Below are 25,100 nucleotides of genomic sequence, written 5' to 3'. Positions count from 1 at the left end.
TTTCATGCTCGCTGGTAGCGGATAAAAATCGTCAAAATTGGCTTCCTCCACTCGCAAGCGTGGAAATAAAGCTAAAATATCTGTTTGAAACAGATCGACGCGGAAAGTGAAAAAGTGTATGGCTGAAGCTGATTTTGTCGATTTTTACCCGCTACCAGCGAGCATGAAAATGGGGCTTTAAGCCTACACATACTATCGATTCATTCGTCACCGGATCTACCCAGTCGGCTTCTAGTCCATAATTTTTATTGACAGATAGGATGGGTTGTTTTCAACTGGTTTTTATTTGGCGGGTGGATAATAGTAGTTATTTGGTATGGAGTTTTCAACTCTATGCTAAACATTTAGAATTATTTTTAAAATTGAACATTTGTTGCTAGTATTTTGTGCAAGCGTATATGAATATTTAACCTTTGTAAGGATATGGCACCTGTCATTTAACATTCCATTTAAATAATATTTTTAATAAATCAATAATTTATGTTACCTTATTTGCAGACACTTTAAGTGTTAAGTTGTACGCATCCATTATCTATCTGAAAATAAATTGGGAGATATAAATAAACCAAACATATTGCGCTAAGACAAAAAAAGCTGATGGCTCAATGTGTTAATGGAAAATTATTTAATTTGGAGATTTTTTTATATCTTTTTTTTTTGGTGTTCCTCGTTTACTTTCCAAGTTATCTTAGAAAATGATGCTTTAAACTATAAATGCCGGTAAACCTATTACAAATCGATAACTTATTGCATTTAAAACGGAAAAACACATTTATGATATATAAGGTAAAGTTATGTTTAAGCTTTTCATTATCTTATTTTATTGTTATGAACAAATAATAATAATAATAATCAGCTAGGCTAATACCCAAGGCACCACCTTAGGCCTAAGTCATCAAGCGACTTTTGAAGCCTTTAATTCAGGTGGCCGGGTTATAATGCGTAGGAGGGTGGTGACAAGCCCTGCATGCCACGCGTTCGAGCCAACAGCTCCCTACACTAACTATTACCATTAACCTCAACAAGTTTTTATGGAAGGGGAAACCGAAGATCTCGGGGGAAAACCCCTTAAACTAGTGGGGAGAGAACTTGCAAACTCTACGCAGAAGGAGTTGTTCCGAGTTTTCACCCAGTGCCACAAGCTGGGATCGAACCCGGCTCCTCTTGCTGCGAGGCGAAAGTGAGTATTTGTGCCTTCATTCAAACATTTTATAATAGCTGGAACCAATTCGAATTTAAAATTAAAAAAAAAATAAAATAAATTGAGTTCACAATAAATATTTTTAGTCAATATAATTAATTATTTTAAAAAAGGAGTTAAAGCCTCCTTAATTTTAAATATAATAATTTGGTGGTAGTAAAATAGACTGCAATCAGTCCTTCGCCAGCATTCTTAATTCAAACAAAGCTATCAATGCATTGTTGGTTTTGGGCTGGAATATTCTCAAAGGATAACTTCCACAAATATTAAAAATATAATATCATACGAGTGAAGCTACGATTCGATTTTACGCGTCTAGTCTCTATTTTATAATATAAATTATCTGATTAGCGTTTAATTTATAAACCTGATAACATGCCAAGTGATTACCATGTTACCGTTTATAGCATTGGATTTCAAATCTAATTAAGAATTTAAGTACTTTTGATAAAATCTTAAATGTTTTAGTAATTTTTTTTTCAAAAATAAGTTGACCTGTATTTATAATTGAAAAAAAGGGAAATGTTTATATATTAGTAAAAGTGGTGAAAGGGTTCTTTTCGTTAGAACAACATTACTGAATTATTAAAATAGTTATTTTATCCCCTAGGGCTTAAAACAATTAGCAGCAAGTGGCGTATAAATGAAGATGAGTGTTAAAAATGTTGAATTGACGTTAAGAATTGAGATAATAAAGCATCGTATTAGATAATTATATTATATATTAAAATAATCAGTAGAAGGAAAGTGAGGGCGAGACGCCAAACCCGGGTTCGGGTTTGGGTTCGGGATCGAAATCCGGGATTTAAGGGGTGAAATGGGGGTAAAATCGTCGAAAAGTCAATGTATTTAAGGTATTTCTCGCGACGATTTGTTTTCCCGTATATCAACATATTGTGTCCAGGCCAACTTGTTCATTTATCTACGCTTATCTCGAAAGATACTTGAACGTATATCTTATCGCGTTTTATCGTACGGAATAAGTTGAAATGATGTAAAAATTGATAACCTAGGCGGCGCGTGCGCAGATTCCCCGGGAGGCCACGGTTTTCGCGGCGCGGTTAATTTAAATGGAAACATGGAGTGTTTTGACGTCATGGAATATTTGTTGTTAAAGTAACGTAGAATGGAAATATTTTTAAACTTCATTTTAATTTCATTGTAGTACGCTTGACACTTGAACCTATCTCAAGAGTATTTCTTAAAACGTATATCTCAATCGCGTTTTATCGTACGGAATAAGTTGAAATTATGTAAGTTGTATGATACTTGATAACCTAGGTGGGAGATAGCGCGCGTGCGCGGATTTCCTGGGGCGCGGTTAATTTGAATTTAAAACACGGATTTGAGTGTTTTGACGTCATGGAATATTCGAAGTAGTTGCTAAAGTGACGTAGAATGGGAATATTTTTAAACTTCATTTTAATATCATTAGCGCGTAAGTGGTTCATGTACCCAAAATTGGACCGCACGTTTTTTTTCTTTTAGGGGAATCTCTATGGAAGTTTAACATTACAATAAAGCTAATAGGTCCAGTTTAGGGTACTTATCTTCCGAAATAGGGTACATAGGGCCAGTAATGGTGACTTTGGTCGCTTTTAGGGTACTTTCGGTCCGTTTTGGTCCATTTTTGGTTACAAGACGTGTGAGGGGTTAATGAAAATAAAAAAGCTCTCGACTAGCTCATTTCAAATAATTATACGAATACGCTAAATTACATTCCGATGTACAAATATATATTATATACTCTACGATATTCAAATATTTAAAAATACTTAATTAATGTACTAAGTTACGTTTAAAAGAACCTTTTGTAACAATTCCAATATGTAAATATAGGTATAAAAAAAACGATAAAAACAACTTGCCTATATTTTAAATACGGTAATACTTGAAGCTACATCATGGGTAATTGTTGAAACGAATATCTTCATTACGCATATCAACCTATATTCCTCAGGGACGGCTTGTTCGGCGTTATCTTTATCTCTGCTTATCTTTATGTCGAGAGATTCAATACTTTAAAGTGATAAACTGTTATATAAGACGCGTGTGGCATTGGGTATGGGTTTTTCCGGGAATTTTCCCGCATACGAGTGCGTTTACCGCGTATATTTCCGTATAAGGGCGTTTTCCGCGTAGTTTTTCCGCGAATGAGCACGTTTTTCGACAGACCAGCGCGTTTTCACGAAGTTTTCCGTATTGGGGATCTTGTTTCTTGGTATGTTGATGAAAATTGAGAAAAATTTGGGATATACTGATAAAATATTACTCTGATTGACGGGAATTCTCGTTACTGCTTATCGAATGTATAACACCTTTTAAGGAAAATAAATTTTCGAGACAAGGCTGCCATCTATAGAAGCGTTTTAGAGTTCATTGAAAAATCTAATTTTTTTTAAAATCATCATCTCGTTCGTAATTGCCTTTCTATCTCTTCAATTTTAAAAGTATTCTTATTAATTCTATATTTTTAACATTAACAAGTCTCCTAATTATACCAACTTTTAACCAATTTTCCCCAATTGTACTAATTTTTAACAGAAATTCCTAAATTATTCTAATTTTTACCATGAGCCAACTTAATTTCAAAACTATTGTCTATTTATGAAAATTGAGTTTTGTACGTATTTTGAATCGTTTCATTTTTATCCCTAAAATTGTTGATTTGTAGGAAATTTAAATTATTTTTATTGGCTTTACGATATTTCAAGTTAATTTATAAAATTTATAAATGAGTTTAATTAAATAAATAATTAAGTTTCGTTCGTATATTGAATCGCTATTTATTTATAATAATTTTTTCACCTAGTTTAATTTTTTATCCCCCACACTCTCGATCCAGCTCCCTACTATACGTGTTCATTTATAAAATCAAAATTGAACTGTCATGAATAATCCATATAAACGTAAAAGACTCGGACGTCTTGAATTCCAAGTTTCTTTTCCACTGAAATAGAAACAACAAGAGGAAAGGGTCTTTCTGGTGACCTAACATTTAACATTGCTGGACGTTTTATATTTATTGTGTTCTGTTACTTATAGTCATATGGATTTCCATTCATTCGAGGAAGTTAGTGAAATAGTGGAAGAGTATAGTAGGACGTGGTTAGATATGCAAGAAATAAAATAGCATTTGGACGAAATGGAAAAGCATTTAAAAAAGTGGGAATTGAAGTTAGAAGAAGCTTGTCAAAGGGAAATTGCACTGAGAAATAAAGTTAAAGATATAAAAACAAATACAATTGGATTGAAAATATTGCAAGATAGTTGGAAGGGAAAAGAGAAGTAAAGGGATAATATTGTATGTCATTGATTGGCTTAAGACCTGTTAAATAAAATATAAAATAAAATATGAAATACAATAAAATATAAAATAAAATATGAAATAAAATAAAATATGAAATAAAATAAAATAAAATATAAAATAAAATAAAATAAAATATAAAATAAAATGAAATAAAAATATAAAAATATAAAAATATAAAAATATAAAAATATAAAAACATAAAAACATAAAAATATAAAAATATTAAAATTACGAATTTTTAACAGAATTTACAAAATTATTCTAATTTTTACCATAAGCCAACTTAATTTGAAAACTATTGTCTATTTATGAAAATTGAGTTTTGTAGATATTTTGAATCGTTTCATTTTTATCCCTAAAATGGGTGATTTGTAATAAATTTATATTATTTTTATCGGCTTTACGATATTTCAAGTTAATTTATAAAATTCATAAATGAGTTTAATTAAATTAATAATAATTATATCTGCTTATCTTTATGTCAAGTGTTTTAAATAGCGATATGAAATACACTTTATTTTTTAACTACGTCAGGGAATATTTGACAAATGTCACGAGTGTTTGGATTACCAACGTTTTTTAAATAAATCGGAAAATTTGTGGATAATGAATAAACAATTCCGAGCACTAATTGCTTCATTAAATTATGCATTTGTTCTTTAAAAAATACCTGAATTTGAAATTATATAACATAAAAAAAATAGTTTTAAAAATAAAACTATATCAAGGTATTACACTCAGGTAAATTTTGTTAAACACTAGTAACTTTTTTTTGTTACACATTAGTCTCAATTCCATGTGAAACTCTTTCAGTTTCTTTAAGTTCCTTTGGAGTTACAAAATCGAGTTTTAGAAATACAGTTTTCCTATTTAATTAAATATAAGTATTAAAATTAGACCTGTATTTGAAATTATATAACATAAAACTAATGTTTAAAAATAAAAATATATCAAGGTTTTCAAATCAGTTAAAAATAATTAAATTAGATGCATTATGTTTATATTTTTAACTTAACTACAGTAATGTTTTAAAAGCAAAACTCAATTCTATGGACGTATAGGTAATTATTTATTAATGGTTACTAAAATTATTCCCCTTTAATTTATTCTATAGTACATGTATCTTTAGCTCCACGTTCAGATCTAGCAATACGCAACGGCGTCGACGTTATGGCCTAAAGTCCATTTTTCAGGTATTAGTAAGTATTTCATACAAACTAACTTCTAAGTTTGAAGAAAATATGAATTTAGTTTGTAAATAAAATCCTTTTATAGTACTTTGAAGGACTATTTATACGTTTTGAACTTGAATAAAATTTAAAACAATAATCTAAGATACCTTTAAAGTTAAATTCCTTTAGAGTTTATTAGTAAAACCACTTATTTTAAGTATTTGTTTTTAATCCATTCGGTCTAATAGTAGATTACGCACCTATAATCCATGATGTTTTCATTTAAATTCAAATTATAACGAATTGAAAGTTTGAAGAAAATATGAATTTAGTTCGTAAATAAAATCCTTTTATAGTACTTTGAAGGACTCTTAATAGGTTTTGAACTGGAATAAAATTAAAAACAATAATCTAAGATACCCTTTAAAGTTAAATTCCTTTAGAGTTTATCAGTAAAACCACTTACTTTTAGTATTTTTCCCATCCTTATACCTATATTTACATATTGGAATTGTTACAAAAGGTTCTTTTAAACGTAACTTAGTACATTAATTAAGTATTTTTAATTTCCCGTAATTAAAATATAGGTAAGCGGTTTTTATCGTAGTAATGTGTTTAATTCTATATTAAGCTATTTTAAATACCCTTATTGGCTCAAGTACATACCATAAATATAATATAGCAAATATAATTTTAATAACACTTGAAACTTTTAGTATTTTGTATAATAGTTTCCATTGATGGCTATAGATGTCAGCAAAGCATCTATTAAAATAGATTTATCGCTAGTTATAATAGTCTATTTTAAAAATCTTTATTTTATGTAGAATTGAGTTTTGCTTTTAAAACATTACTGTAGTTAAGTTAAAAATATAAACATAATGCATCTAATTTAATTATTTTTAACTGATTTGAAAACCTTGATATATTTTTATTTTTAAACATTAGTTTTATGTTATATAATTTCAAATACAGGTCTAATTTTAATACTTATATTTAATTAAATAGGAAAATTGTATTTCTAAAACTCGATTTTGTAACTCCAAAGGAACTTAAAGAAACTGAAAAAGTTTCACATGGAATTGAGACTAGTGTGTACCAAAAAAAAGTTACTAGTGTTTAACACAATTTACCTGAGTGTAATACCTTGATATAAAGTGTATTTCATATCGCTATTTAAAACACTTGACATAAAGATAAGCAGAGATAATAATTATTAATTTAATTAAACTCATTTATTAATTTTATAAATTAACTTGAAATATCGTAAAGCCGATAAAAATAATATAAATTTATTACAAATCACCCATTTTAGGGATAAAAATGAAACGATTCAAAATATCTACAAAACTCAATTTTCATAAATAGACAATAGTTTTCAAATTAAGTTGGCTTATGGTAAAAATTAGAATAATTTTGGAAATTCTGTTAAAAATTAGTAATTTTAATATTTTTATATTTTTATTTTTTTATGTTTTTATATTTTTATATTTTTATATTTTTATATTTTTTATTTTTTATTTCATTTTATTTTATATTTTATTTTATTTCATATTTTATTTTATTTTATTTTATTTTATATTTTATTTTATTTCATATTTTATTTCATATTTTATTTTATTTCATATTTTATTTTATATTTTATTGTATTTCATATTTTATTTTATATTTTATTTAACAGGTCTTAAGCCAATCAATGACATACAATATTATCCCTTTACTTCTCTGTTCCCTTCCAACTATCTTGCAATATTTTCAATCCAATTGTATTTGTTTTTATATCTTTAACTTTATTTCTCAGTGCAATTTCCCTTTGACAAGCTTCTTCTAACTTCAATTCCCACTTTTTTAAATGCTTTTCCATTTCGTCCAAATGCGCTGTTATTTCTTGCATATCTAACCACGTCCTACTATACTCTTCCACTATTTCACTAACTTCCTCGAATGAAAGGAAATCCATATGACTATAAGTAACAGAACACAATAAATATAAAACGTCCAGCAATGTTAAAAGTTAGGTCACCAGAAAGACCCTTTCCTCTTGTTGTTTCTATTTCAGTGGAAACGAAACTTGGACTTCAAGACGTCCGCGTCTTTTACGTTTATATGGATTATTCATGACAGTTCAATTTTGATTTTATAAATGGACACGTATAGTAGGGAGCTGGATCGAGAGTGTGGGGGATAAAAAATTAATCTAGGTGAAAAAATTATTATAAATAAATACCGATTCAATATACGAACGAAACTTAATTATTAATTTAATTAAACTCATTTATAAATTTTATAAATTAACTTGAAATATCGTAAAGCCAATAAAAATAATATAAATTTCCTACAAATCAACAATTTTAGGGATAAAAATGAAACGATTCAAAATACGTACAAAACTCAATTTTCATAAATAGACAATAGTTTTGAAATTAAGTTGGCTTATGGTAAAAATTAGAATAATTTAGGAATTTCTGTTAAAAATTAGTACAATTGGGGGAAAATTGGTTAAAAGTTGGTATAATTTGGAGACTTGTTAATGTTAAAAATATAGAATTAATTAGGATACTTTTAAAATTGAAGAGATAGAAAGGCAATTACGAACGAGATGATGATTTTAAAAAAAATTAGATTTTTCAATGAACTCTAAAACGCTTCTATAGATGGCAGCCTTGTCTCAAAAATTTATTTTCCTTAAAAGGTGTTATACATTCGATAAGCAGTAACGAGAATTCCCGTCAATCAGAGTAATATTTTATCAGTATATCCCAAATTTTTCTCAATTTTCATCAACATACCAAGAAACAAGATCCCCAATGCGGAAAACTACGTGAAAACGCGCTGGTCTGTCGAAAAACGTGCTCATTCGCGGAAAAACTACGCGGAAAACGCCCTTATACGGAAATATACGCGGTAAACGCACTCGTATGCGGGAAAATTCCCGGAAAAATCCATACCCAATGCCACACGCGTCTTATACAACAGTTTATCACTTTAAAGTATTGAATCACTCGACATAAAGATAAGCAGAGATAAAGATAACGCCGAACAAGCCATCCCTGAGGAATATAGGTTGATATGCGTAATGAAGATATTCGTTTCAACAATTACCCATGATGTAGCTTCAAGTATTACCGTATTTAAAATATAGGCAAGTTGTTTTTATCGTTTTTATATACCTATATTTACATATTGGAATTGCTGCAAAAGGTTCTTTTAAACGTAACTTAGTACATTAATTAAGTATTTTTAAATATTTGAATATCGGAATTGTATTTTGTTACATTAAACGTATTGAACGTAGAGTATATAATATATATTTGTACATCGGAATGTAATTTAACGTATTCGTATAACCATTTGAAATGAGCTAGTCGAGAGCTTTTTTATTTTCATTAACCCCTCACACGTCTTGTAACCAAAAATGGACCAAAACGGACCGAAAGTACCCTAAAAGCGACCAAAGTCACCATTACTGGCCATATGTACCCTATTTCGGAAGATAAGTACCCTAAACTGGACCTATTAGCTTTATTGTAATGTTAAACTTCCATAGAGATTCACCTAAAAGAAAAAAAAACGTGCGGTCCAATTTTGGGTACATGAACCACTTACGCGCTAATGATATTAAAATGAAGTTTAAAAATATTTCCATTCTACGTTACTTTAACAACAAATATTCCATGACGTCAAAACACTCCATGTTTCCATTTAAATTAACCGCGCCGCGAAAACCGTGGCCTCCCGGGGAATCTGCGCACGCGCCGCCTAGGTTATCAATTTTTACATCATTTCAACGCGATAAGATATACGTTCAAGTATCTTTCGCGATAAGCAGAGATACATAAACAAGTTGGCCAGAACATAATATGTTGATTTACGGGAAAACAAATCGTCGCGAGAAATACCATAAATACATTGACTTTTCGACGATTTTACCCCCATTTCACCCCTTAAATCCCGGATTTCGATCCCGAACCCAAACCCGAACCCGGGTTTGGCGTCTCGCCCTCACTTTCCTTCTACTTTAATCGTATAGCTTTATCGGTTATTTGAATAAAATAAAACATTTTACTTTTATGAAATTATAGAAATTGTCTTGGCTGAAGAATAACGAACGACTCGATTAAAAAAAGTTGCGTTGTCGGTGTCTCCAACAGCTTTTGCCACTCAATGTAATCTAAATTACGGTCACATTTCGATTAAATGAAATCGGTATACAACTTTTCATAATTTAAATTGTTCTTGTACTCTCAAACTTGTATATGTACTATCATCCTTTTGAAAAATTCGAAATAGGCAAGCTTTATTAGAAATCACGCCCTTGTTTTTATATTTTCTGATTAATAAAGACATAAATGGAAAATAAATATCTTAAAAAAAGCACGAGGGGCTCAGAATTCACTTCTGGATTATCCTGCTAGGGTCAAATCTATCTTGTAGATATTTGTCAATGTCCTCATTTTGTGTCTTTAAATTGGTCGTAATTTATTTGTAATTTTTTAAATTCTTTACTCTTCTTCCCGTCTCGACGGAATATTTGGACAAATAGCCGTGTTTTTTGTCAATTAAATTATACAGTGTTTTCATTTTATTCTTATTAAAAACCACGTTACGAAATGGCTTTATAAAATTTTTATCCAACTAGAAAAAGACATATACAGTCTGGATCCAATTCTGTTAGAATCAAATACTTTTGATGAAATCCGAATAATGATAAATTTCATAAAACGTAAATATCGATCGAATATAACACATTTTAAATAGAAATTTTCGATTAAAGTCTAAGAAATTTGGAATGAAGTTTGATGGACAATAATCATAGGGGTTCTCAAAACGTTTGCGAAGGTAACGATCGTTCCCACTGTTTTTAAGTGTAAATGCTTCAAAATCAATAATGAATTCAATCAAATTTCATGTATACTTTATATTGAAAGCACGATAACTTTATCTGATTTAAGGTTCACTATAGACAATAGGGCGTTGCATAATTTAAAAAACGATCATACCTGTAATTTGTTACCAATGGTATTTTAATTAATTACTGTTTGAATAAAATTGATATAGGCCTACTTAATTTCTTGGTTTGAAGCTCAGAAAAGCCTTAAGTACAATAATATAATAGCATTTTTCAGTCTAGGCTTTTAATCGTATTCTCAGTAATTTTGATATCAAACATTATATTGGTAAGAATAAACAGTTTTTTTGGTAGTAAATGTTACGCTATTTTTATCGCAATTTAAATTATTCCTAGGGGTTGTCTAGATAGCCGTAACATTTAAAAAAATATGAAGAGGGAGAGCTCCTGTGGATCAAAATAATTGTTTTGGGTCAAGGTTAACGTTTAAAATTTATTCGTAGGAATTATCGTGCCAATGGTTAAATTAATACACTATTACAATACAGCAAATATATGCATTAGTAATTCTTGCTACCATTATCAAAACCGTACACTTTCAATCCCCAATAAATTCCCGCCCCAAATATCTTCAAGCTACCCTCCCACTAAATATACTCTATATAGGGATTGTTTGTCACTGCCAGCGTTTTGTGACGAGTTCTGCCCTTTTCTTTTATCTAACGTCAAGCCATATATTAGACGAAAGTATTTATCTCTTCGATGGGTACCATACACCGATGCACTCCTCCAGAAACGGAAAAACGTAGATTAGTGAAATGTTTTGGCCACAGGTGTAGATTAGTAGATAGAAGGTGATGGTGGACGATGACTTCGACGAAGAGGTTCGCGCATTCCCGTTTTGGACAGATTTGTCTCTTTTGAATTTTTAATACTCTCTTTTAAACTTGACGAACGAAAGCAAAGTCTGATTCAGACTTAATTTTCTAAAACTCTAGCCTCCCAGGCCTATGAGGAAAAACCTGCCTCCCAGGCTTAAGTCGTCGGACGTCTCACTCGCTTATTTCTCACTCTCGCTGGCTTTATTTTCTTTTAGGATGTCTCGGCTCATGAAATCACGTGCCAGTGTCACTGGGTGACATCAATCGTAGGTCATGGGAGGGGCTAAGTTCTGGCAAATCCAAAAATTTTAGCCGATTAAGAGAAGCGTCCATTTTTTATTATTTAGTATATGGCGAAAAAGGGTAAAAGTAGGTTCAAATGAGTTTATGGTTCATTTATCAGGACTGGCAGTGGGCTGACAATTAACGGATTCGAAATGGCTTCTTTTGCTATGGTGTATCTGGCTTTTTATTGTAAGTGGCAGTGACGATCCGAAAACCCAATCTTCACACGAATATTCCTCCACATTCCCACCAAAAGGTTCAAAACAAAATCGTAAATATTTTCAGTGACAATAGTCACTGACAGTTAAAATATTTTTAGCAACGTCTAATGGTTGACCCATCGGCACGATAATTTTGAAAGGATAATCGAAAATAAAGAAAAGGGTTGATTAAGGGGGGCTAGAGAACCACTTAGAGCCTCGAGGCCCTTACCTCTCTGTCCCGCGCGACTACTGAGAACTGGGCACCCCACGACTTTCTCTTCCCTTGAAAAGCGTAGGGGGGGGGGGGGGGGGACACGTTTTACAAAGTTATATGGCAAATGAAAATATATATAAAAATGAAGTTAAATATAAAAATAACGTAACATAAATTAAAAACGAACACGTTGCTATAAACATGTACTAAGTAATCTGCCGAATCTTGTTCAATGTGTTTATATTTACATTCGGAAAAGCAAGGAATATATATAAAATCAATATTATAGTTTTTCCACGAATATAGCAATGTACAGATCAATAAGTTACCCTTAGCCAAACTTGAGAACAAAGCAGCAGATTTGTACCGATAATTGTCGTTGCATAATTTACAAAGCAGCTGTAGCACCTTACATTATTTAAATTGTCCGAGATAATGAAGTCTTAAAATAATAAATAAGCCCATTGACTAGAGGAATAATTTACTTGATTTTAACAAAGGTTTGTTTTTGGGCAAACTGTCTGTATATAGAAAAAGCTACCTTAAAAACAATTTTACGCTTCTGAAATATTACCTGTATTGAAATCAATTACAATACCGTGAAAAACCAAAGATGATAAATAAAATAAAATTTTAAGTAGCGGGAAAACGGGTGTTTTTATTTTAAATTAAATTCAACATTTTTATTTAAGTAAATGGCGATAATAATAAAATTATTATTATTTCAAAAATATTAGTATTAATAACCAAAAATAGGTTTTGTTCTACTCCTCAGGAGTTCCATTTTATTGAATGCGAATTTATTGGTGTATTTGTAAAAATTCAAATGAAGTAAAAATTTAATTCATATTTTTTAAGATATCGATGGCACTTCGATAATCAAATTATTTTTTTTCATTCGCACGGCCTTGATAATTATTTTTGTTTACAATTAAGAGATAATAACTTTGAAAATATTGTTTTTCAAAAAAGAGCTATATACACATTTAAGTGGTATTGTTTAGAACTTTAGAATAAATTTCAACGGTTTTTGAAATTTTAATATCGCGCTTGCCGCTTTGCATTTCCCTTGACATAGTTTAGACAAGGATATACTACACCGTGATCGTAACCAGTGGTGTAAATGAAATATTAATATCCTAATGAAATAGTTCAAAACGAAAATATCGTATTTCCGGAAAGGTCAAGTCTTGTACTATGATAAACTACTTTGCCCCCAACGGTAACAAGAAAGGGCCTGCACGAGCTTAATTTAACTGGTTTTAAAATATCGTTCTTTACCGTTACACGCGTTCTACTTTAATATCGTAAGTACTGATTGAGAATATACCTGAGCACAAGGGGTATAAATAACTTGAGGATAAAGACAAATTAAGTGGTACTCAACGTATATCAATCACTCACGTCGTCTGCTTTAAAGAGAGTTACCTCAGTGTCCCACCAGGACCTCAATATCGCGAACTCGATTCTTTACCCTTGTTTTGAAAAAAATGATTATTTTAGGATCAAAGGAATCATTGCCAGAGAGGAAGGCTTTTTGATTTTTCATATTTTTCCAATAATTTGAATCATATAGGCACTCTAGCTATGTCAAACACGGCTTTTTTTCGTGAAAAATAAAAATGAACGCGAAAAATCCTACCCGCTTTATGGCCAAGGTATTTCTGCAGCAAACATTTCATACCTTAATAATGAGTTATTTTCTATTTCTAAGCTAACATATAATTGCCTTATAGATTTTTTGGGAAACGGTGCATTATACGCGTATATGTACAAACATATTTACATAAACTTATTGGCTTGTTTTGTTTGAAAGTCGGAATGGCACATTATATTAGTATAAAGACTATAAATTAATTTTTTCTAGCGTAGGCTGTTCATCGAACACAAATGTTTAACAAATGCATGAACATAACTATAGCAGTTCAAATGCAGATTAAAAGCAGAGACTCCAAATGTGATCTTACATCGCACGAGATATTGGAAAAGATTTAGATTTAAGGATATTTTTGACATAACTTTATCAACCAAAGTATAATTTACTCACATAATTCTTCGAAAAAATTCCATTGATTTGGTTCATTAAATATTCATATGATGGAAACGTTTATGTTATAAAATTCTTATATGCAATGTTAAGTTAAAAGTAACCACCTATGGATTGCATTGTAAAAATGATAAAATTAGGGAATAAGTCCATTATGAAAAGGGATAATAAAGCTAAACCCTAAACAAATTTGAAGAAATTTAAAAACTTACTAATAGCTCGTATCGATAGGTCTTCGAGCAAACAAAAAGACGCGAAACTCGGACCAAATAGATCTTCGAGTTAAAAACTGAACTAAATTAACTTAAATAGCCAGAAATTCCAACGGTAAACCGGTTTCGTCCTATTTGGGACTCGTCAGTACCGTGCGGGAAATCTGGCTTGCGACTATTAAACCGAAAAGAGAAACTAAGCCTAAACATTAAAAATTTCAGAACGAGTTGCATAGCAACGGAAAGCCGAATAGGGGGACAGTGGTGGAGATGCAATGTTAAGTTAAAAGTAACCACCTATGGACTGCATTGTAAAGGATGATAAAATAAAGTAGAATAGTCCATTATGAAACGGGATAATAAAGCTAAACCCTAAACAAATAAAATTCTTAATTTTAAAACTTTGAATCTTTAACGGTAAATTGAGAAAGTATTAGTTTGTAGCAGGGTACTCGTGCCAAGAAATTTTTCTACCAGTAACATATAAAATCGCGTTTAAGCATTTGACTGTAGCTTGAACACATTATCTTGGTATTACCGATTTTTGTTGGTCAATAGAATGTGTCTATTTATATCCAATTTTTATAATAAAAAGAATACGCCCATATTGCGACAAAATTTGAAAGCAAGAAATAGAGATGCGTTATTACTATTTAGTAAGAATATTAAATATTATATAGGGGGGACATATAGATGACCACCCCCGTAATTGTTTTTTAAAGGCATAAAGCTCACCAGCAACGAGAGTAAATGCAACACGATTCTTTTCATTAAAAAGGAAAATAATAAAACAAATGGGGGGCTAACATAACAAAAGCCCCCTATTAAAATAATAACACCCAATCACTTATCCTGAAATGAGACTGAAATTTAAGTGATATTATTATCATAAAATACGACCAAATAGTTCACGAGATTAAACATATTGCAGATGGGGGGCTTATTTAAATTTCACTGGGTGAAAACTCGGAACAACTCCTTCCGCGTGGAGTTTGCAAGTTCTCTCCCCACTGGATAAAGGGGTTTTCCCCCGAGCTCTTCGGTTACCCCTTCCATAAAATTGTTGAGGTTAACGGTATTAGTTAATGTAGGGAGCTGTTGACTCGCGTGGCATGAAGGTCTTGTCACCACCCTCCTACGCATTGTAACATGCCCACCTGAACTAATGGCTAGGTGTATTAGCCTAGCTGATTATTATTATTATTATTATTATTATTTATCGAAAGCCCTTACTTTTAAAACCAAGTAATTACCTCAAGACCAGCACAAGGTTAATGATAAAGAATGGAACCTTGAAATTAGACCAGTTTCATAAAAAGTAGACAGGCAAAGAAGATGGGGCTATCCTTCCGCCAATTAAAAATAGAAACGAAGAAAACCAAATTAGAAGGTGACATTAAAGCGACACATAATGGACTAAATTACTTGGCCTTACTCATTGGTGACATTTATTTTGACAACAACAGATGTCTTTGGTTTCAACAGGACGGTGCAGCAGCTTACCAGCACTGAGAGGTTGTAGAGAACCTCAACAATGAGTTCCAGCGTTGCCAGACGTACGAGAATTATCGTACGCGTCGATAATTTCGAGGTAATGTTTGCGACGTACAATATTTTCAATGGCGTACTATACAGTACGCATTTTTCGATAATTCATCTTGCGCGTACGATAATGTACGATAATTTTTAAATTGGCAGAAAAAACTGCGACTTTTAAACATAATTTGTCAATCCGTCTAACTTTAAGTGTTATTAAAGTTAAACGTCAGTATTTCACACAAAATTTAGATTTACCGTCAGTTTTCAGGCGTACGATAATTTATTACTCAAATCGATAATTGTTTGGCTCTGGTACGATAATTTGAGTTTCAGAAAATGGCAACACTGATTGAGTTCCCAAATCGATGGATTGCGAGGAATGGACCTTAACGTTCGCCTCCCTTGATCACCGGACTCAACTACTCGGGACTTCTTCTTGGGGGGCTATATCAAAAACCACGTATACCGTACACCTGTTACGAGCATCGAAGAGATAATCATTGAAGTCGGTCGTCTTGTGACGCCAGCAATGAACCAGAGCTCTTTTCAAAATATGCTCATCCGTGCCGAAATGTTTATCGTAGCAGGCGACGAAACCATTGAAGCTTTTTTGTAATTTCCAAACAATAAACTTTAAACGATCTTTTGTCGGACAAACATACGTTTATGAAAATAACTTAATTGGTTTTAAAAACTGATGGAAAACGCTGAACGCCTCCTTCTACCAACTTTATTTTGTCATGAACTCCAAACTAAGGAAAAACAAACTTCTACCGAAACAGCCTTTATTCTAAATTTTTACAGTATGCCTTTTAACTTTCTCATTTAAACTTTTGGTCTATGAATATTTGTGTGGTAACATTTTCTAAATAAACAACTATTTAAGTAATGAAAAAAACGAGACTTTGCAACGCGACGTTTCAGAAAGGTATTCTGTAGTGCATTATAATTCGATCAAATGAAAGTATTTTTTTAATTTAAAGGGCTTCAGAACACCAATTTCACGAGACAGCTAGCTAATCAGCTGGGCTAATACCCAAGGCACCACCTTAGGCCTAAGTCATCAAGCGACTTAATTTTGAAGCCATTAATTCAGGTGGCCGGGTTACAATGCGTAGGACTAAACAATTCTGTTGAATGAGTTACGCGTTTTTTGATTTGTGGTTCTTCTCCTTGATGGTCTTCTGATCTCCATTATGAAGCTAGGAATATTAACTCGGTTACTTCCGGTTAGTGCGCTAAACGGTTGGCTAACGCTGCAGCTAAGCTACTTTCAGGTAATAAATTTTTGAAACATGATTTCCTTCGTTTACCTTAAAGCGTAAAAGTTATTATCTCAAAAGGATTTAAATTATCTTAAATTATTTGCAGCAGGAATTTCAGTGTAAAAAAGCTATTTCTTGATTCTACAAGGAAGTTTAATTAGTTTTTTCAATATCATTATTTGTTCGTCATGACAGGCTTTCGCTTTTATAAGTCTTATAATGTTATACAGATACGTAACAAAGTACATTCTGGGTACGTTACTTAATTTTTTACTTGAACTTATCTGCGACTGGTTCGTTACAAACGTATTGTTCGTTTTACAGAATGGAACGAAGTAGGTCGACCACGGGTTGCCAGCAATGTTCAGTTTGAAGAAGAAGGGCTAGAGGCTTTCAACGACAACCCGTCAACAAGTACACGTGCTGTAGGAAACGAAATGGGTGCCGGTCATTTGTCCGTTTAGCACGTGATTCTTCAGTACCCTTTTCACAGATAGAGAGTAAAATCTTTAAATCCGGGGGATTGGCCATTGCAAGTGGAGTTCGTACGGTGGTTCTTGGAGCGTTCAGAAAAAGATGTCTTGTTTCCTTAAAGCGTCCTTTTCACTGACGAAGCTACTTTCGGAAGGGAAGTCCCATTCAACACCCACAACCAGCACGAGCGGGCGCTCAAAAATCCACATGCCACGTTTACACGTGGTTTTCAGGAGCGATTCTCAGTTAACATGTGGGCTGGAATAGTTGGTTGCGTCTTGGTTGGCCCTTCATGTTGTCACAACGACTCACTGGGGCGTCATACTTGGTTTCCCTGCAAGATGTCTTGCCTAATCTTCTTGACGACACACCGCTAGCGACTCTGCGACGAATGTGGTTGCAGCACGAGTGGGCTCCTGCTCAATATGCCTTGGCGGTCCGGGAAGAACAAAAGAGCGATTTCCACGCAGATGGATAGGGAGAGTAGGTCCAGTCATATGGCCTTCGAGATCACCGGGAGTATTTCAACATGTACGCTATTCCCTCCTTCGACGCTGTCGTCTTTTTGTAAGAGTTGAAAGAAGAAATTTCGAACATTCATTGTAATTTGTACAAAATAACAAAATACACATTTTCCTTCTTTGTTCTATTGTGTTTAATTAATCTCATTACCCATTTCTTATATACTCATTAGTTTTTTGTTATTTATCTCAATTCCCACGCATTCGCCAATTCATCGTTCCCCTAAAATCACATTTCCTTGTTGCTTGGATTTGTGCTTGTTGCAACCTACTTCCAGGGTCTAGTAGGCCACACTTTGAAGCTCTCTTGCTCTCTTTTAACTCATCGTAGGAATATGGAAAAAAAACAAGTATACTTCTCAACTCACCCCTACAACTCCTTAACATTTTTGCATACTCTTTTGAAACACCCTGTATATAACAAATCTAGAGCTTTCTTTTACCGCCAGAGGCAGGGCTTCTTGTTAAGGTTATAAGCCTTAACAATAGGCCTTCTCGTAACAATTGAAAACTGTGTTATGTTAATGTTTCGACAAGCTAAGAGTGACTTTTGTTACCTCTAAAAACGGTTCTTAGAATCACAATAAAAGAACCTCGTTTTAGATTGGGGTTGGTCCAAAATTTTCCACTAAGGATTGTAATAAGAAATTAAAAATCTGCGGAATAATCGTGTTCAGAAAAGCGTGGCCAGTCTAAAAGGTGAGCTAGCCTGGTAGCGGCCTCTGACAATGATTTGGTGTAAATCAGCCCTTTGAAGTTTGATAATTTGAATAAACAAGAATCATTAATATTCGTTTTCCGTTCGATTTCCAAAGTTTGGCAACGTTTATCTTGATAAATGTAATTCTGTAATTAATCCAATCCTTAATTTGAAACCGTAAGAATATAAAAACTAACTGCTTTGGAAATGAAAGTAATATTTATTTCTCTGAATAATAATTATTGCCGTTTGACATAAATAACGCTTAACTCAGTGTCTCTCACCAATAAACTTTATCTATACTTCATATTATCATTTAAATTATTTAATGAAATAAAATGATGTTATTAATAAATACCGATTTACACAACGAGATATTTGTAAAACTGTGTTACGAATCACACCAAACGCACTACCAACAATTGCTTGATAACTTGGGTTTCAGTATTTATGACGAGTTTGATTTTGAAAACCTTCGACCTGCGTTTCAAATTATACTTGCATAAATTTGTAGTTTATATTGCCGGTTGTGAGTGGTCTTTCAGTTAACATACAAATATCTGAAACATTTTTACTTGCATCAAAAAGCACCGATAAATTATTTTTAAAATGCGAATTTGACACTCGTATTGTAAAATAATTTTGAATTTCATTAATTTATAAAATGTTTTACTTTTTAATAACATATATAAGGGTGATAGGTTTCAAAATTTGAACCCTGTGCCGAAAATCCTCCTTATACCACAAAAAGTTAATAAGATTATCAATTAATATTTTATCTATAGGGTACAACTAGGCAACGGATTTTTTTTATAACTATATCCTTTAATAAGCTACGCTACAAAACAATAGTTCAATAACTTTTCTGTTTTTAAATTAATATCAATTAAAATTAAAAGTATAACCTCAATAGATTCAATTAAAAGCTTAAAATTATTATACATAATTTTTATTATAATACCAAGTAGAACATAATATTCGTTTTTATCTGTGTACTTAATTTAAAAACACGAATTCCATCCATTAGCTTTCCTTCTGATAGGCATTTCAACGAATTTTGGGAGTAATGTACTTACTCGTAATATTGAACAGCTCTAAATTTACTGAAAACAGTTGCAGGGATTAAAGCTTCATTCGATTGGGCCTTTTTCAAAGAAGATTTCAACCACCTGCTATTTTTAAATCTCGGAAATTGGAAAAAATTGGCTTCCTTAACTTTACTTATGTTCTACAATCGACCAAAGGTTTCGTTATAAATAGTGTAATTAAGTTTTTTTACATTTCAAAGCGTCTCAATATATTTACCTCTTTCTATATCTTGTATATCATTATATTAAAACCGGAAAAGTTTTGGTTTCAAATGGTATATTGAGGATCTTATTTCTCAGCGTCGCAATTTTAAAGATGTTAAGCTCTAAACTTCCATTAGATTCGCGAATCGATAAATGCTTTGTTTGAAAAGGTGGCTCGTTATTTCTCAGCGTCACTTTTGAGACTTTGTTATTGCGACTGAGATTAAATCGCCAAATTGCTTTCGTATATTCTAGTTTAAATAGTATATTACATCAGTCACTGTGGCGCAGCGATCGCGTGACGTGTCCGGGGGGTATTAAGCGTAGATTTTTGCTTCCTTCCTCCCCGCGCGCTTCGCCTAACCAGTGAAGCTATTATCAATTAACAAAATAAACAGAAAACCTTTAATTGCTACAAATAGTTGAGATAATAATGTATAAATTTTCATTTTGTCCTCATAGAAGATATTACTGAATATTATTTTTTTCACGTTACAAAGTAACGCAAAATATAAACAGTTATAATCATATCATTATTGAGCGTATATTTCCCTCCCCCCGCGACCCTAAGCGTTTCGATTTATTTAAGAAATGGAAAGTTTTTCTACAAAATGTGAATTTCGGTGTAATGTGGGGTTTTCTAATAGCCACAAAAACAATACAATCTATACAAACGTTAATTCATGTATAGAACGAAACCGTACTTCATAACAGTAAACAAATCATTAATTTTATAAACCACATTTCCCAATAATTTTTCCTAAAAAAGGCGCGGCGTTGTGTAAGGTCTGTAGGGGTTTGGTATTGTATTACTTTTATTCTACAGGGCGTTAACTAAAAAACGATACAGAGCCAATTACTCAAAATGTGTTTTATGTAAGAATTTGAAATTTGCAGGTTAGATAGAGGGTGCAGGGGGACAAATGACAATGAAAATTTCAATGACCTTGAACCAGGTTTTCAAGGGCATTCAAATTTTATCTCGAGAACCATTAGGATTAGAAGAATGGTTCCAATTATAAATGTGTTCTACGTTTAATTTTAAGTCTAAACAGCTTTGACCTGATCTAATTTGACCAATGGGAAGCCGAGAAATGTTAGGCCAAACACCATAAGGTCGTGTGTGGTATTCTAATCAAGACACGACATTTAAAGGCCTATAAATCGAAAACTACCAGATCTAATGGGTCAAAATTGTCGTGACACTCTAAACCCATTGGGGGAGTTCGAAATTTGTAACTTATGATGACCTTGAAACATTAGTTCAAGGTCATTCAAAATTTACCTCGAGAACCATTAGGATTAGGAGAATGGTTCCAATTAGAAAAATTTAATAGTAAAGAACCACAAAACTAAGTAGGGAACGTTTATTAGTTGCTTATTTATTTCAATTACTTGTTTCGTTTCTTTTGTGTTTAAAACATTTAAACTCAAAAAAAGTTAAAAATACTTGGTACGTCTTAAAACAATTAATTAACGTTTATTTTCGAGTTTTATTGGTTTATTTACCTCAGGTGAAAGGTAAGTTGACTTAAAAAACCTAGGCGGGCAATTATCTAACTGGAACCATTCTCCTAATAGACCTTTTGCGGCGCCTGAAATTGAAGCCCAAAATAAATTCTGGTAGCCATGTTCGCTGAAACTGCGATTCTAAACGGTATCTACTATCAGTGTTAAAACTACTACTCTAGCGCTTAATCTGGGAAATGGGGGTGCAATTTACCGTTGTCTCACCTGCAGAGTTTAAAACAGTGTTATTAGCCAAAAAACAATCGTTTTACCAAAAAAAAAGGTAAGATCAATTCGTTTTAATAACATGATTTATGAATTAGAATGTTTAAAGTATTCTAATCTAGTCAGTGTGGATTTTGAGTGTGAAATAACTGGAAGAACTTTAAAATCTTAAGCCTTGATCCTGATTGGTAACAAAATGAAAACTTTTCAAATAGGTAATTTTTTTTATTAATATTGGAGTTAATTAGTTTCATTGGTTTTTGTTTAATATATCTGACATTTGTGATTAATTATTTTTAAATATCTGAAAGATGGGCAAGATTTTATTCATCCATTGGAAGTTCCATCTTCGGACTGGAAAGACGATATGAAAAACTGGCCCAAAACTCAGGATCCGCAAATTGTTTTTTATCTGGTTAAAACCAAAGCTTGTGATTTAAAAGACATGGAAGCTTTTCGTCAACTTGACACATATAACTATTTAAACAGCGGTTGGGTTGGAAAACTTTATTTGTTTAAAGTTGGAACAGATTTGGCGTACATAAAGGGTAAGGTTACGCCTTCTCAATCTATTCACGATGAAGAGCATTTAGCCTGGGTGTGTGTCAGAAATTCAGGTAATTATTGGAAATAAGATACATTCAAATTAATTGTCACAATTGACTGATTCTTTCATATTTTAGGTGAAGTTATAACTGGTCACGGTTCTTGTATGGCTGGGTCTGCCAAATCTTGCAGTCATGTAGGAGCTATTTTATGGAAAATTAGTATGGCAAATAATTTGGGACTAACAGGTTCGGCATGCACAGATGAGGAAAACAAGTGGAATAGGGGCACAAAGAAGAATTTGGAACCTTTACCTTTAGAAAATGTTTCTTTTAGTCCGCCGAAAAAGAACAGATTGGATTTTGAACCTTTAAACTCTGGGACTGATTCAATACCTAGGCCAAAACAATTTTTCTCTCGAGACTCATTCCATAAAGCTAAAATGAATCTAAGCTTTCAATTTTTATAGACTCAAAGGATACACTATTGTATCATATTTTAAACTCTAAAAACACAGTTGAGTCTGATCCACCCCAAACAGATTCAGGGCTGTTACATTCTGATAATCACACCGATTGCCCACTTTGTAAAAACTTTTATGATCAATTTATAGTATTATCAGGAGTTTCCAGAGAAAAATTATTTAGTTCTACGCTTGAGCAAAGCAATGATGAAACTGGTTTGTGGGAAGCTAGTCGAAAATTAAGAATTACAGCTTCCGGTGCCTCTGGGGTTCCTAAGAGAAAAGATACCAACCCAGAAAAGTTTTTAAATAGAAAACTCTATAAAATGTTTTATGGAAATGCTGCTACCAAACATTGTAAGAACCATGAAAAGAGTGCTCTCGTTAGTGTATCAAAAAAACTGAATAGTATTATCATTGATGCAGGGACAATAGTCTCTAAAGATGAACCATGGCTTTCTGCTAGTCCTGATGGTCTAATTGGAACTGATTCCATCGTTGAAATAAAGTGTCCCGCAACCAACGATTTGAAATTGGCACTCGAAAGAGCAGATGTTGTGGTAAAAAATAATGAGTGTTTTTTAAAAAGTAAAGGAAAACATCAGTATTATTTACAAGTTCAGTTAACTTTGTTTTGTGCAGAAAGACAAAATGCTTTTTTCTGCGTCTGGGTGAAACCTGAAGGTTCCTCCAAACATTTTGAAATTATCGAAGTTAAAGATGACAGAACTTTCATTGAAGAGTCTCTGAAACGATTGAAATATTTATATTTTCTTAATTTTCTCCCTAAACTAACTAATGATTTTAGTGTTGGAGTTTAAACATCAACAAAGAATATGAAAAATTAGTCAAGTTGTAAGACAAAATAAAATTGTTTTAATCATCTTTGATTAACAATCCTTGGAGATTACATAACATGGCGCAAACTTGAATATATATATATCCCTATTTTTGTTGGCATTTTTAACAGAGAAAGTATTTTTTAATATGCGGTAATTTCTTAACCTAGCTATGGCACGTTCAACATGAATCCGAACTGATGCAATCCTACGAGTGCGAATAACTTCACTCTCGGGAAGCTGTTTCCTCTGTTTTGTGAAAGCTGGAATATTTAGCCTTGCGCAACGTACAGCAAGTTCCATTTCTACGGTAAACCCTCGGTCTGCCATAATTTCATCTCCAGGCATCATATATTCCAAAAATCCTGATGCATTGACTATATGTTTATCACTGGCTCTACCACCAAAACATTTTGAAATAAACATTATATATCCACAGGGGGCTATGGCAATTAAAAATTTCATAGTATTGTGATGCTTATAGTTACTATAAGTCAGAGCACGTGCACGTAATTGTTTTGGCCGTTGCACAAAAATTTCAGCACAATCTATCACACATGTGGTTTTCGGATAATTTTCTCGAAATTTTTTGGGCGTAGATGCTTGTATAACCTCTCTTGGTAACCAAGACACCAAATCTCTTAGTTCCGTAACCATTATCTGTAGCCAAGTATTGACAATCCGATTTGCTTTACTGGTACTCACTCTAAATCTTCTTCCAAGGTCCCCGAATAACAGGCCTAATCGTAATCTCATAAGCACCATTAAAATACAGTCACCTGCAGATAACTTCCACCCTGGTTTATGGAAGGTTTCTAAAATCACTACTAATTTTAAAAATTCACAAAAATTTAATCCAGTAAAACATTTTGAATCTGCGTCATTCAATGTTGCATAAACTCAATACTGTGTTTGGTGTAGGAGTGATCAAGTGCATCAAAATAAATATCACTCGTGTCATTGATATTGTTTGATTGGTCTTCCCATTGTGTTTGGGTTTCTGTAGTTGATTTTTCAGTTTCATTGGTTTGGGTTTCTGTTGCAGATTTTTCAGCATCTTGGGTTTGGGTTTCGATAGTTGATTTTACAGAGTCTTCGGTTTGGGTTTCTGTGGTTGATTTTTCAGCTTTATCTCTTTGGGTTTTAGTGGCTGATTTTACGGAGTAATCTGTTAAGGTTTCAACACTTGAATTGGACTGCACGCTTGAAAATTTTCTTTTAGAAATTCCTTTAGATTCATTCTAAAATAAACAAAAATTTGCCTAAATCTAAGTTTCCTTCTTATGTTCTTGATAGCACAGTTAATACTTACAAAGCATATGATTGAAGTTGAACTAATGTTTATGTTTGATA

At 32.3% G+C, this 25,100-nt stretch overlaps 1 protein-coding gene and 1 long non-coding RNA gene across 2 annotated transcripts; both read left to right on the top strand.

Annotated features, from left to right (window-relative positions):
* The first annotated feature begins 17,359 nt into the window (after positions 1-17,359).
* LOC149963121 (uncharacterized) lies at positions 17,360-18,220 on the top strand. The gene is made up of 2 exons (XR_016480183.1): positions 17,360-17,431; positions 17,503-18,220. It is a non-coding gene; the product is annotated as an uncharacterized LOC149963121 (long non-coding RNA).
* On the top strand, positions 18,078-23,663 carry LOC149963120 (uncharacterized). Its single transcript, XM_090164642.1, has 5 exons — positions 18,078-18,219; positions 22,211-22,516; positions 22,583-22,780; positions 23,335-23,468; positions 23,551-23,663. The coding sequence occupies exons 1-5, from the start codon at positions 18,078-18,080 to the stop codon at positions 23,581-23,583; spliced, it is 813 nt and encodes a 270-aa protein (XP_090020768.1). The 3' UTR covers positions 23,584-23,663.
* Positions 23,664-25,100: the final 1,437 nt, after the last annotated feature.

This window comes from Leiobunum rupestre, chromosome 1 (genome assembly GCF_980474605.1).
Source record: "Leiobunum rupestre chromosome 1, qqLeiRupe1.1.hap1, whole genome shotgun sequence".
In the NCBI taxonomy this organism is placed as follows: domain Eukaryota; kingdom Metazoa; phylum Arthropoda; class Arachnida; order Opiliones; family Sclerosomatidae; genus Leiobunum; species Leiobunum rupestre.
The sequence above is the reverse complement of the archived record's forward strand: the minus strand, read 5'-3'. Positions and strand labels throughout refer to the sequence as shown.